This window comes from Ambystoma mexicanum, chromosome 10, assembly GCF_040938575.1.
Source record: "Ambystoma mexicanum isolate Mex_15411 chromosome 10, UKY_AmexF1_1, whole genome shotgun sequence".
Taxonomy (NCBI): Eukaryota; Metazoa; Chordata; class Amphibia; order Caudata; family Ambystomatidae; genus Ambystoma; species Ambystoma mexicanum.
The window spans coordinates 967,274,283-967,289,929 of record NC_090932.1 but is presented as its reverse complement, the minus strand read 5'-3'; the positions used below and the strand labels follow the sequence as shown (position 1 = coordinate 967,289,929).

The 15,647-nt window shown below is 41.4% G+C and overlaps 1 protein-coding gene across 2 annotated transcripts in view; it reads right to left on the bottom strand.

The window, feature by feature from the left end:
- The window catches only part of PLD1 (phospholipase D1), an 886,935-nt gene that overhangs the window by 210,725 nt on the left and 660,563 nt on the right, over positions 1-15,647 (bottom strand). For both annotated transcript variants that reach the window (XM_069618743.1, XM_069618744.1), the window contains 2 exons: positions 12,905-12,986; positions 12,431-12,541 (listed from right to left, as the gene is read on the bottom strand). In XM_069618743.1, coding sequence (XP_069474844.1) covers positions 12,431-12,541; positions 12,905-12,986 — 193 coding nt within the window. The remainder of the gene's footprint in view (positions 1-12,430; positions 12,542-12,904; positions 12,987-15,647) is intronic.

Genomic DNA, 15,647 nt, shown 5'->3' with positions numbered 1-15,647 from the left:
CTGGAGGAAACGCGTACAGCAGTGGGAATGACCACTCAACCACTAACGCGTCTCCCAAGGCTCCTTTTGGAGGAAATTCCCACAAGCAGAACCTCTTGCACTTCCGGTTGACACTGAAGGCGAAGAGATCCACTTGAGGGGTCCCCCAAAGGGCGAAGATCTCCACGAGAATCTCCTGAGCCAACTCCCACTCGTGAGAGATCGCGCTCTGCCTGCTCAGAGCGTCCGCCGTCTCATTTTCGTCTCCGGCCAGATGAACTGCAGAGATCGAAACTTCCTGCTGGATTGCCCAGAACCAGAGCTGCATCGCCTCCCTGCACAGAGGAAGTGACCCTGCCCCCCCCCCCCCTTTTTGTTGAAGTAGTGCATGGTCACTGTGTTGTCCGTCAGGATCAGGACATTCTTCCCTCGCACAGTTGGCAGAAAAGCCTTCAGGGCTAGCCTGACGGCCCTCAGCTCCAACAGATTGATATGGAGACTGGACTCCGATGGAGACCAACGACCGCTGACTGAGAACTCGTTGGCATGAGCTCCCCATCCTGTGAGGGATGCGTCCGTCATGATCGTCACCTCTGGCCAGGGTAGCCAAAATGTAGCCCCCTTCATCAGATTGTCTTCGACGGCCCACCACAGAAGGTCCTAGGCGACCGAGGACGGCACCTGAACAGGGTCCGACATCCTGCCGGAGGACTGAGACCACTGGAGCTTGAGTGCCCATTGCAAAGATCTCATCTGCAACCTGGCCTCTGGCACCAGAAGAATGCAGAATTCCATGAGGCCGAGCAATCTCAAGAACTCGAATGCTGGGAGACTCTGGGCAAGCTGAAACTTGTGCACCATCTGCTGAATGTGATGAACCCTCACCTGGGGAGGAAAACACTGCCTCAGGGACGTGTCGAGCTCTGCTCCAATGTACTAGAGCCTCTAAGTTGGTGTCAAATGGGACTTCTTTAAGTTGAGGGGGAAGCCCAGCTTGTGGAGGCAGTGGCAGGTCTTGCTTGGGAGAGCGCGCCCTAATCAACCAGTCGTCCAGGTAGGGGTAGACGTGAATCCCCCCTTTCCAGAGGTGTGCTGCCACCACTGCCATGAGCGGAGGTCAATCCGAACGGCAGGACCCGAAACTGAAAGTGCGAGTCGCCAACCGCGAACCTCAGCCAATTCTTACTACGTCATCAACATTGCGCATTTCAAAATTACTGTCGATGATTCTGAATGGAAGTCGCATATCATTGCAAAGCACCTACTTCACAAGCTACTGTGCAAGTATTGCAAATTTCTACATACAGCTTCATGCATGCGTACATGCATGAGTATAGAATACAGGTATATATATTGTAATCAGAGAACATGTGCAACCCTTATGATTTAATGTAGATAAATGAATGGCGCTAAATGTGCATAGGCAATACATACCAACGCTCCCCCTTTTAAGTGCATGATGTCCGATTTATCATCGACAAATCGCACGACTGCTTACTGTCTTCCGCATAACCTATACACACGTTGCAAGCATGCCTATTTAGGGCGGACCTCAATTTTGTATGTGAAAATGTTGCAGTTGTGTACTGTGTACAGCCTACAATAATGCTACTTGCAATGTAATCGTATGAGAAAAGTAAGCGCTCCAGATTGCTGTGGTGACATCTCCCTCTGAGGGTCTCCCGATTTCTTGACATCGTGATTTTAATTTGCAAGTAGAAAATGTTTCCCCATCTACTACTGTTCCCTAGCCCTCACAAACCTCTCTCCTATACATAGAACACTGTGTAAAAAAGAAGGTATTTCCATAAACTTAAAATTGTTAGCAATTTTGAAGGACTTTCACGTACCATGTTGCAAATACCATGCAAAGACTGCACAGAGTGAAGTGAAATGCACACATGCAGTGGGTTAAAATATGAAAGTAGAATGCTGTGACAAAAGAAGCACAATTAATGTGTGTAGTATCATCACTGCTGAAACACACAAAGTAATTCATTTTCTTTTTGCACCAGAGTGAAGACTACTCTCCTGACAATCAACAGCATCTACACTGCAGGCGACCTATCCAAAGAAACTTGGGAATTTTGCACAAAAAAAAATAAGTACAGTACAACCTTTATATTGTAAGTACTCCTCAAAGAGGCTGTGTGGGTTATTTGTTTAATTTGGGCGCCAAAGCAAACACTGATTTCTAAACCATTCTACCTACAAATATGCATTTATTGAACAAAGAATAACAGGCAGAATGGCGCACAAATCCCTGTGTGTCTGGAACTCAAATAACATACGTAATCCTTAGAAGGTTAGATTTAGAAAATAAGTTGCTGTTGCAAATTTATAGCATTTCATTTGTTAATAATGGTTCTCGAGGCCACTTTGTACTCTAATCTGAAGCACATTGTAGTAGTATACAAATAGTAAAGTGGCCTTACCAAATAATTGCAAGAGTCCAATGCACATTGACACACAATGACAAAGAGCCTCCCCATCACAGTCATGCACACATGCACACAGCAAACATACATTGGGCAACAGACCAAAGTATACCTTTTTTTCTCAACAGACACTAAAGAATGCCTACCAAAAAGCAACTCCGTAGAAAGGAAGGCAAACGTAGAGCAAATACAAATAAAAGTGCCCAATGTAAGCATCCACCTATTGTACAGTTTATAGAGAATGTTGGAACAAACCAGCTAATGCAGTTGGGTAGCAAAACAAAGGAAGTCTCAACTACTGAAACTTTACCTCCTCCATCAAAATGTGTCACAAAACTGTTGTCAAAAAAACAACTACTAGTACAGCTAACAATGCTCCTAATAATCATGATAGTGTAACAAGAACGCATAGTAAAAAAGTATTTGATCAAAAATGTTTCGCCACAGAGTTCTTCAAAATCTACTAAGAAGAGGACCGAAATCATCCTCACCCCTTAAAACCTACCATAGAAAGTTAATCCTACAAGCTCTCGTGGACAGTGCAATCCTTCTCAAAAAGAAGTTGCTTATATTTGTGTTAAATAGAATGAAAGCACTAACAAAACTAAGTACTAAACTACAAAAGAAACTCAGCAATAAACGGAATGTGAACAAAAATAATTTCTTACATGTTTGTGGTGGCGAATGGAGTCACACAACAACCACAGAACCATATTTTAATGAAGAAGCATACAAACAAAGTCAAACAAACAACTGCCATCCATAGCAGTGGACGAGGGTATGAGAAAATCAATACTACCATCATGGAACAAGAAACACAGCTTACAAATGTATTCCATGAAAACTCAGAATTACCTCTCAATTCAGCAGAACCACATCGTCCAGTATACAAATGGCCGTGCACATTAATGTGTACCATTCCAAACAAAGCGTTCAAATCTTTACATCAGTTCCTCAATCAATATTTAAAATGTAAAGACAAAAGTAAAATGAAAGTGCTGCAAAATATGGATATTTGTCCAGTGCGGAAATACGCAGGTCTAAAAGGACATTCATTAGCCTGCATTTCTGGGCCTATTTGCAAAAGCACCTTCCATGATATCAAAAGGATATTAATACATCATTCCAATGTAAGAAATCTAGTGTATAAAATATACTATGCAAAAAGTCCAGCTTCAGAATTAGGCAACTTAAAAACCACTCTTCTGCATGGTACACCCAAATACTTACAAGAAGAAATGGACTGTATTCAGAGAAAGTATTTTGGAAGTGAGAGCCACTTACAAAATGCAACAGTTTTAGAACATAGTAGCAACAATTCTGCACATAGCAACCTTCTATTACACACATACAGAAATGAAATAGTAAAATTTAAAAGGTCATCGGCTGAAGTACCAAACCATGTGTGTGTGTGTTGTCGCAGAACGTTTTACAAAAGGAACACAAAGAACGTGGATGTAGCATGCAAGATAGAAGACAATGAAGATTCTAAATGGTTTAAATTAGCTCTCTACCTTTTAGCAGAAAACAAATATGAACTAACTGAATGCCTAATATGTTACAGTTACTGTACTACAAAATTAGACAACAACCACACTCCTGCACGTACTATTACAAATAATTTGGAATTGTTTCCATTACCAAAAATCCTGCAACAGCTCAATTTGTATGAGAGCATAAAAATTCAAACAGTTCACCCATTTCAAGCAATTATACGCCTTCATACAAAAACAGCAAAATTACCTTCCTGTGAATTGGTGAAAGGCATTTGTGGCAAAGTAGTTTATTTGTCATTAGATCTAACGGAAAATGTGCACACTCTAGGAGTGGAACATTCAATGCAGCATTCTTTGATAGTCTTGGTAAATGGAATACCAACAAAGGACAACAAAATTTGGCAACAATTAGTGGACTTACACAAAGTTAGACAAGCATTGCAATATCTAAAAGACAATAATGAGTACTACAAGGAAATAAATATTGATGAAAGCTTAAGGGAAACAACTGAAATAATTCAAGAGCCATCAGAAACTGGATAATTCGAACTTCTGGATCCTGCTACAGTATCCACTCTTTTGGACCATTACACAATTCATCCATTGCATTCCAATGAAAGCATAGATGATGCACTAGAAACTTACCAAATGCGACAAACCAAAGGGTCACCAATGAGTATTTGGGAAAAAAGTATAGACGCATGTGCTTTTCCACTGCTATTTCCTACTGGCAAAGGAAGATATGATGATAGACCCACTCAGATTGGGGCATCAGAATACCTTTCATTACGAATGAATTCGCAAGATCACAGATTTAGACAAAATGTGGAATACATTTTCCACCTACTCTATGAAAGTGAATTAGCAACACTATGTCACAGAGTTGCACACATTCTTAAATCTGGTACCCACTTTCAAAGTCAGCTACGCAGTTAATACAAAATGTACAGGAAAAACATGAGGTTTTACAATCAAGTATAACAAATTTGTTTGCAAACATGCGTGGTACAAAGGAATACTGGTTCCGATGGCATGGAGATGTGCGTTGTATGATCAGAAACCTTGGACCACCAACTTGGTTTGTTATGCTAAGTTGTGCCGAATATGCATGGGAAGATTTACATGAGTTCCTACGCATAGCAAACAGCAACAAAAACAACATAGATATATTAACACTTGGAGAACTTTGCTATGTAGATCCAGTTAATGTGTCAAGATATTTCCATCATCGTTTCATTGCCATGCTACACTTTATTTGCAATAAAACTGTCCCTCCCATTGGAGAAGTGCAACACTTCTTTTGGAGAAAAAAATATCAAGCAAGAGGGGCACCACATATTCACATGCTGTTATGGATCAAAGGTGCACCGAAATTTGGTCATGACAGTGACAGCACTGTTTTGCAGTATATCCAAAAATGTGTCACTTGTAAAATCCCTTCTCAACAGACACAAATGTGGCAAATATTGTCGCTGCAAATACAAAAACAAAGGTAAATACTACACCAAATGCTGCTTTGGTTTCCCTAGACCAGTTACAGAAACAGGTGAAGTAAACAACTTCATGTCTTCAGTTCGACATAGTGTTAAAGGTAAATCACCTAAGAACACGTATTACATAAAAAGAAGGGAGGAATCCAAATATATCAATGATTACAATGCAATCATTGCCCTCTTGTAGAATGCAAACATAGATGTGCAGTACACTGCAGACAATTCTACTGCTGTTGCACGATATGTTACAGCCTACTTAACAAAAGCAGAAAAAAAAGAGCTTCAAGACCTCTGGGATGACCTATCATCAGACAAACATTATCACAGAAATTGTACAGCCTAGGCATAAAAATGCTCTCTCATAGAGAATGTGGCACCTATGAAGCAGCAGATCGTTTAACCGGTACTGCTTTGTATGGAAAATCAGACAACATAGTATGGCTAAGTCTTGGTCCTGCAAAATCTAGAAAAAAAAAAGAGTGCTAAAATCATATGAGGACATGGGATCATTTCTGGCAATTGTTTCTAACAGCCAAGACATTCTAAAAAACAATTTACTGGACACATACTATCCGAACAGGAGTAGCACTCTGGAAAGCATGAGGATGCTTTCAAAGCAAATGAAAGGGCTATCACCGATGTGAACTTTACGCAGTACAAAACAATGTTACACAATGAGCAGCAACAGGAAGAAGAACTTCAGGCCCAACTAGATAAGGACTCTTCTGACAGTAGTCAACCTTCTGTAACAGGAAGTCAAGAACCACTAGGACAACCACTAATAGCAAATGAGGCTGAAGTAGCTATGGCAGAAGTAGAAAACACCATGTATCAGTATCAAGAAGATACAGAAGACTTAACTGTACAACAAGCAAAACCTATCAACGATCATCACACCATTTTTGAAGACGTAACAAAACAAACTGTACATGGTGTACAAAAACAAAAATAAAGAATGTACCTGCCAAAATTACAAACTTATACTGCTGTACGTCAGTGGTGAAGCTGGATCAGGGAAAACATTCTTAATCAAAATCATCAGCAAGTTCCTTCAACAATTGACAAACAACAAACTGTCAGCTGTTGTAACGACCTCCACAGGTTGAGCTGCCTACAACATAGGTGGTGTTACTTTACACCAATTACTACTGCTTCCAGTAGAGCATCAAAATAAATTAGACTAGTACAAACTTTCTGCAGAAGCTGCAATTGAATTACGCAGAGTATTTAAACAAATGAAAATGCTACTAATAGATGAAGTGAGCATGGTCTCCAACCTAATGTTGGCTTTGTTTCATCTCAGATTGCAAGAAGTACTTAAAAGTAACAACGAGCAACTCTTTACAGGGAAACACACTATCATTTTCGGAGATCTTCTACAATTGACACCAGTGAAAGGGGAACCAATGTCTTAAACCTTAGGCCACAAACTCTTCCGGAAAACTGTTGGTAGCATAGGTAATGTAAACCTTTGGCAACATTTCCAATATAGAGAATTAACTGATAACATGCGGCAATCTGCAGATCTCACTTATGCCAACATCTTAAAAAGTATTAGAGTTGGTGTATTATCGCAAGAAGCACAAGTTGTATTGAAAAACCGGCACATACATGCACTTTATGGTGACAATGCATGCGCAACTGATGTTATGGAACAAATAACGCACAAAAATGTCAATTGTATGGCCTTAATGCTAACTCTTGCAAGCTGTTTCAAATTCAATGAAACAATGTTAAATAAAGAAATGCAACCAATACTGGAAATTAGTGCCAAAGACAAACTAGACATACATGGTATGACAGTACCCATGTGTGAGCAAGCCACAACAAGACTAAATAGTTTAGAAAATTCAATCTCCAACCCAGCTGGGTTGGAAAAAATATTGAAATTATCCTTAAATTGTAGAGTAATGCTTAAACGTAACCTTGACGTAGAGCAAGGGCTAGTTAATGGAGCACTGGGCACAGTTGTTGGCTTTCAATCATACCCACGTGATAGCAACATTCAGTTTGTCAATATTCGCTTTGATAAAGTTTCAGAAGTGAAAAGGATAGGGCGCTCAATTGCTCGATTCCTTCTCTTCAAAGACATGTATGTACGTAGAGAGCAATTTTCTCTAACTCTTGCATATGCAAGTTACCATTCATAAATCCCAATGTCTTACACTAGATAAAGCATTGATAGATATAGGAAACAGTCTTTAAGGAAGGCATGAGCTACGTAGCATTATCACGCGTATGTACACTTGACGGTCTATTGCTAATGAACTTTGATGCAAGTAAAGTCAAAGCTGATATTCCTTGCATTCTAGAATACAATAAATTGCGTTCACTGTACACCCCTCATCTGAAACAATACCCTGTTCCAGATAAAGTAAAACGTGGTAAAAGAAAACTAAATGAAACAGAAATGCAGCAGAATCCAACAGCAAATTCCAGAAAGAAAAGAAAAGAAGGTAAAGTTTCATCAATTACCGCAAACATAGAAGAACCTATTAGGGAATGTAAACCAGGGACGTCGGCAAAGAAGCAACAGAAATTCCGACAAATGCACTCCGATACAGAACTTGCTGGACCATTCAAATTTGCAAATGAAAGTGGGCTAAGTTGCTATGCAAATGTAGCAATGAATATTCTATTTCAATTGCCACCAATCGCTAACAATATTTACCTGCACAGTACAGACCAATTGTGTTTGCAAATGTTAGTTCTGCATAGAAATGCAACAAGCAATCATAACAACACATACAGTGTTCATGAAGTAAGGGAATAATTAGACGACTGTGCTGGAATGGCGAGATTCACTATGAACTCACAAGAAGATCCAGAAGAATTTCTAATGTACATACTATTAGTATTCCAAAACAAAAGCAGACCTGTAAATGAAATCTTCCAGATTTCGTACATGTGGAAACATACATGCACTCTCTGTAGCAAAGTGATACAGGAAGAAATTCCAAATGAGTGATTTGTGTAGGTTTCCGTACCAAATTGTGAGAGAATTCCATTTCAGCAACTTGTACAAAATGCAAACCATGGCAGATTATGTACTATTTGCAATTCAGACAATCGCTCCACCTTACTGATACAATCACATAGTGCCTACATAATACTTATGCTTCTACATTATAGTGCATATGGGACCAAAAACAACTGCAAACTGACTGAATTTACACACGGTCAACTGTCACTTGGAAATAAAACCTTTACAACAGTATGTATAATCTACCATGCAGGAGCTACAACCAATGCTGGTCACTACACTGCATACATTAAAAAGAATTGTGGATGGTTCGAATGTAATGATAGCACCATTATTCTAAAACAGAGATTGCCAGCTAATCTTACAAATGCGTATTTATTGTTCTTAAAGGCAAAATTAACGAATTCAAGTTTTTAAAAAAAAATGTATATGTACAACTACGAACAGTTAGAATACGCCAACAGGTATCTAACTATCCAAGAGGATGCAAGAATGACACAAATAAATGAATATCACAGATCGTTGGGAAGAAATTCACAGGTAGAATATGCCTACAGGTATCTAACTGTTGGTAACAATCCGCAGGAAGGCAACAAACATAACATTAATCATAAAGATGAAGGAAACGCTCAAAGGAAAAATGGAAGTAGTTCGTACCATGCTAAATGAAGGTTTTTTTTTAATCCAACAAGGATTTTATTTCACCAGACCCAAGGATTAGAAAAGCAAACACAGAAACTGAGCGCAAGGCACACAGTACACTGGTTTGTAAACTAAATATGAGGTTAAAAAAAAAAAAAAGGTAAACTGTCTATTAAGCAATGTAGTAAATTGTCAAAAAATGCAAAGACTAACATAACTGTTTCTTTTATCACAGAAATGGAAAAAGGGATACTTCCGCCAAGTACGATAACCATTTTAAAATTGTATGTGGATTCTGAACAAAGTAAGGAGTAAGTATATTGGTAGTCATTTTCTACACATGCGATTCTACACGTCTAATCTATGGTACTAATATGCTGCAGTGCCCGTAGGCTGGCCCTTGCATCTTCGGTGTGTAACCTACCACCTACACCTTATGACGAAGGTACAAGGAGTATACTTCCTAGCCACAACCATCGCTGCATATCAAAACCATGGTCCTTGTAAATTAGCTACTTATAAATTTACTTTTCGGACCATCGTCTGCAGCCATGCACGCAAGACACTAGGGCGTCCACACAACTAGCGCATTACACCACAACCATATTCACTTGTAACTCCACTGCTTATGACTTCAGTCTTGGGTGCAAGGCCTTTGGGCATGCAATCAAGAGTCTGGGTGCTGGCCAGAAACACCACAGCATATCGGAACCATTGTGCCTTGTCAATTTACTATATACAAAGTTGGTTTTGGGAGCATGGCCTTTGGGCATGCTCCCAAAACGCTACGCCCTCCCCACAACCATCTTAATGATGTTGCATAGTACAAGTGTACCAGTAGCTGTGATAGGGTGCAGTACTTTGTAGCCACAGGCTACAAAGGTGAGTTTGAGTACATAACATTATGAATGTATGAGTATACAGTATTTAAAATGCATAGTTACTTACAACTGCAGTGCTTATTACTTTGTTCAAATACTCTGCATCCTGGCCACTACTACCACACCATATGCCATCCATTGTGGCATATAAATACACTACGAACAAATGTACTTTTGGGGGCATGGCATAGACCCATGATTGCAGCCCCTCCCCACAGCCGCCAGAGTGATGCACTACCACACCATACCATACCCATTGTGCTTTGTAAGTACACTACATATAACTGTGCTGCTGGGTGCATGACTGCAGACTTTCCCCACATCCATCTGACTGATGTTTACTACTAGGGGTGTCTCTGTAGCTCTGAAATGCTGCACTGTTTGTGCACAGGGCCTAACATTTTAGGTGTATGGCCATACATTTCAATATATGCTTGTGAAGTCTCTTATAACTCCAGTGCTTTTCAAGTTTCCTGTTGGGTGCATGCTTGGGTGTATGGCATACAGCCTGCAACCATGCACCCAAAAGTACACATCTTGTCCTCAACCACTGCACTACATGAAACCCATGTTAGCTTGTAAGTGAAGAGGTTATAGCTTTGTTGTTGGGGGCATGGACTTCAAACTTGCACCCAAAAGTACACACACTCCCCACAACCAGGCAATCGATACGCATTAGTAAGGGGGTATCCATGGGTGTGACATGCTGCGGTGGTTGTGGCCAGGGCCTACAGTCTTGGAAGTTGGGGAGCGAAGTTCTAAGCTGCCCAAAAAGTGCTCTTCCTATGGAAATAGCAACTTAACCATAACTACACGGCCACTACCGTGGGCGTGTAATAGAGGGGTGTAGATTGCTATTCTCGTAAATTAGTACTGTAATATCTTGGAATTCGATTGTGAGCTATGCACGGAGCAAAGCAGAGTCATCCTCCAGGAGATTGCTAACCAAACAGTGAGATGAATAGGCAAAGATCACAGACATTTCTGACCAGTGCCAAAACAATGGCAAAGTTAAGACAAACACAGAGGCTGATGTGGGTTACCCTAAGCATGGGTGAACCCTTGTAAGTTGCGTAAAAATATGGGCAGGTTATCAATGGAGGAATTAAACCTGGTCAAACCCACCCGTATGGCTCCCTCACGCCTACAGATCCACCCCCTCCTTCCAATGCACACCTTGGCTCTTTTCATCCCAATAACCAACTATGGCTCCTTCCCCAAACCATGTGAAAGAATCTATGGCTCCATGGCTCCATTCCACCTTTCCCACTTAACTTTACCTGTGAGAAAAATGAAGTGCTCAGCTCAGATTTGAGTAGGGAGCCCCAATTGACAAACATATTTTGGTTCACATTTTAATTTGAACGGGCTGGTCTTTTTAGGGTTGAGGGTAACTCTAATCATTTGTACTTTGTGTGGGGGTTAACTGCTGACCCAGAATGTGTGGCAGAGTTTGAGTTGCTAGGAGGTTTGGTGTTAAATTGTGGACCCTTTGCTTTATTTCCATTATATTTCAGGAACCTCCTTGAATTTCATTAATCCATGATCGTAAGGCAGTTCTCAGGGCTTGGGACTGGCATTACTAGTCTGTGTCTCATAAGTACAGTTTGGCATCATGAACGTAGGTGTGGTAGGAAATATTGTGGTCACTAATGATCCTCAGGATTCGCAGAGGTGGATACTGAACCAACATGTCAGATTTTTGGGATGCAACCCAATACCTGACATAAATCAAGGATCGGCAATCTAACATGGATTGGTTAAGAACAACAAATTGGAGGTAAGCTTTCCCAGATGAAGTATGTGACATGCTCGTAACTGAATATTAGCAAGTATGGAGAAGGGCCACTGTGTGAAGGCAGACTTGGTTGACAGGGTTTTCCGACGGATCTGAGGAGTGTCTGCAGGCCAGAAAAGGGACTTTAATTGTTGAGATGGTGGTCTTAAAGTTGTTTCCCTTCAGAATCAATGACAATCGTTTGAGGAGAGCTGCACTATTACCTCCATGAATCTCTATATTTTAGTTTAGGGGCGATGCCAGGAAATCCTGCATACTGTAAAGTGTGGGGGGGAGGGAGAAAGAAAGAGAGAAAGAGAGAAAGAGAGAAAGAAAGAGAAAGAGAGAGAAAGTCTGTGTGTGTGAAAATATGCAAGAGCCAATTTGCATCAGAGAGAATTGGTGCCGGTGATATTACCAAATCGGCAGATCACACAAATCAATCAACTGCATTACAGGATGAAAAAAAAAACAGCTCCCCTTATTTATCCTCTAAACATTACAAGCATGGTATTTGTTTTTGCAGAAACAGCAGTAGTTTTAAAGGCTCAGACAGAAAGGATGCCATAGCAATGACATGTCTTCACTTCGGGTAAATGATGCTGTTACTTGCAAGTCAAGTATTTGATGGGATTAAAAGGACTAGGACAGACTGTTAGTTCACAGTTCAATAACAATAAAGGACTGTCGAAGTTAAATGAAAAATGTTATTAAATCAAATGTTTGCAATGCAAGACATACCTTAATGTTTGGATGTAGATGCATAAGAGTCCTCTTGCTGTATTCACTGTTGATTCCAAGAGCTACTTCAACCTCCTTGTAGAGCATAACAAAAATCTTCACGCCTTGTTGCTGTATAAAATATGTTCATTTAGTAAGTGCATGCATGCATTGTATGTTGCTCAACAAATGTGCATTTTAATAGTACAAAAATGCACAGTAAAATTATGAATCAATTAAACTGCATTCCACTAAGATGCATGACGCAACCAACAATGTATTGTAAGTCCAGTTAACATCCAACTCTTACACCATCCTACTCCACAGCAACAAACAGCATAAACTCCAACACACTGAAAAGTACTGCAGGTCAAATCTCACCTTATGGCAGAAGCTTCCCAACCAAAGAAACACAACTACAGTTGATAAATGGATACATTAAATATCTGCAATAAATAGATATGAACATTTAGTAACTCGAAAAAAAATACATACTGCTTTTCGTTTAAGAATGCAATCCAGCCTCCACCGATTTCCTTCCACTACAGGACGTTTAAGAAATATTTCTGGGCTCAGCCTAAAATAGTACATAAAATGAACATGTTACGGACAAGCGAAGACATGTGCCATAGGAAAGACTAGGATGAGATGGAGGATGACACAAGTCAGGGGAATTATCAAAGGATAAAATAGCATAAAGAAATAAGTCATATTAAGCAAGAAAAGAAATCAAGCGATTGAAAAAGGAAGTAAAAATTGGTCTGCAGTGCAGGTGAAGAATGAGTTGAAAAAAGACTTCAAACAAGGTGAACGAAGCAAAGAAAGTAAACAGATGGTTTGGAAAAGAAAGAGGAAGGAGAGACCAAACTAAACGAGAAGTGCAAGTCAGAGAAGAACAAGTTACTTCTTACCTTGTAACGTTCTTTCGACGGGATGTTCCTCCGACGTATTCCTCATCTTAGATATCTCCTTCCAGCTCTGCTGGCCTCGGAAATTTTTTTCACTAGAGGGCGCTGCGCTTCGACGTCCTCCGAGTCGATGTCCCTCGACAGCCGCCGTATCGACGTCATCCTGGCTATAAAGGCCGCGCGCAGCGCCCGTTGCTCAGTTCCGTTTTGTAGCCCACAATAATGCTTTCTGGACTAAACTAATCACCCTCAAGGAGCGTAAGATGCAACAACAAGGGAAGTAGAACTGCGGGGATGGATGGGAGGGTCGATGAGGAATACGTCGGAGGAACATCCCGTCGAAAGAACGTTACAAGGTAAGAAGTAACTTGTTCTTCGAAGGGATTGTGTCCTCCGACGTATTCCTCATCTTAGATAGGCTCCCATAGCAGTATTCTATTATTGGAGGAGGGAGTACTGACTTCATGCTGTCTTCTATTGATGAATAGAATGCAGTACAGCCCTTCCAAACCTAGTCTCTTGACTGGAGGAGGAATCCAAGTTGTAAAATCGTGTAAAGGTATGGACAGACGACCAAGCAGCGGCCGCAGAGATGTCTTTAACCGGCACACCTCTTTTGAGGGCCGATGAAGCTGCAATACCTCTGGTCGAATGAGCCCTAAGGTTTTGAGGGGGCTCTTTTCCTGCCAGTTTATAACATTCCAGAATGGCTAGAATGATCCATCTGGAAATGGTCTGCTTAGTTATTGGTAACCCCAGTTTGTGACCTGTGTAACCTACAAACAGCTGGTCTGCCTGTCTTATCCTGGATAGTGTACTGATGTAAAAACCTAAAGCCCTTCTAGGGTGTAGCCTGTGTAACCTCTCTTCCTCTTTCCCCGGGTGAGGAGGAGGATAGAAAGATGGTAGGGTAATCTTCTGAGTGATATGAAATTCAGAAACCACCTTTGGGAGGAAATTAGGCTTCACTTGCAGGACAACTTTGTCTTTGTGAAAGATAGTGTGAGGGGGTTTACAAGAAAGAGCTTGTAATTCGCTCACCCTTCTAGCAGATGTAAGTGCTATTAATAAAACAGTTTTAAGGGTAAGGATTCGTAACGAACAAGAATGGAGTGGTTCGAAAGGTGTGCCCATCAGGAAAGTTAGGACTAAGTTTAAATCCCATAGGGGAACTTGGAATGGTCTTGGGGGATAAACATTGGTTAACCCCTTTAGAAATTGTATTACCAAGGGTAACTTGAAAAAGGATGGTTCTTCCGCAGTGCGCTTAAAGATGGATAGCGCTGCGAGATAGCCCTTAATGGTGCCAACTTGAAGGCCTGAATTTGCCAAATATAGTAGGAAGGACAAAACCATTGGTGTACCACATGAAAAAGGGTCGATATTCTGTTCTCTACACCAGCTGCAAAATCTGTTCCAACGGCAGCGGTATAAAGACTTTGTTGCTGGTCTCCTTGCCGAAAGCAACACCTCCATAACATCATCAGGGAGGTCCCAATCCTTGTACCTCAGCCTTTCAGAAGCCAAGCGTGAAGGTTGAGGGTTTTGATGTCTGGATGGAGAACCTGACCTCCCTTCTGTGAGAGTAGGTTCTCTCTGAGTGGAAGTCGAATTGGAGGGCAGATGGACAAGTCTAGAAGGTCCGGGTACCACGTTCTCCTGGCCCAATCCGGGGCCATTAGGATCATGGTTCCCCGAAATCTTCTCAACCTCCTGATCATTTGAGGAATGACAGGGACCGGTGGGAACGCGTACAGAAGCGGAAACTCCCAGTCCACTATGAACGCGTCTCCCAGAGCTCCTCTCGGGGGAAATTCCCTTGAGCAGAACAGATCGCACTTCCTGTTAAAGCTGGTGGCGAACAGATCTACCTGAGGGGTTCCCCAAAGGGCGAAGATCTCTTGAAGGACTTCCTGAGCTAGCTCCCACTCATGGGAGACTGTGCTCTGCCTGCTCAGAGCGTCCGCTGTCAAGTTCTTCTCTCCGGCAAGGTCAACTGCCGATAGAGAGATTCCTTCTTGGATTGCCCAAAACCAGAGCTGCATTGCCTCTCTGCACAGGGGCAGTGATCCTACGCCTCCTCTTTTGTTGAGGTAGTGCATGGCCACCGTGTTGTCCATCATTATCAGGACGTTTTTCCCTTGTACAGCTGGCAGGAACGCCTTCAGTGCAAGTCTGATGGCTCTCAGCTCTAACAGGTTGATATGTAGTCTGGACTCCGATGGAGACCAACGACCGCTGATGGTCAAGTCGTTGGCGTGGGCTCCCCACCCCGTGAGTGAGGCATCCGTGACTACTGTTATCTCCGGCCAGGGTTGCCAAAACTGTTC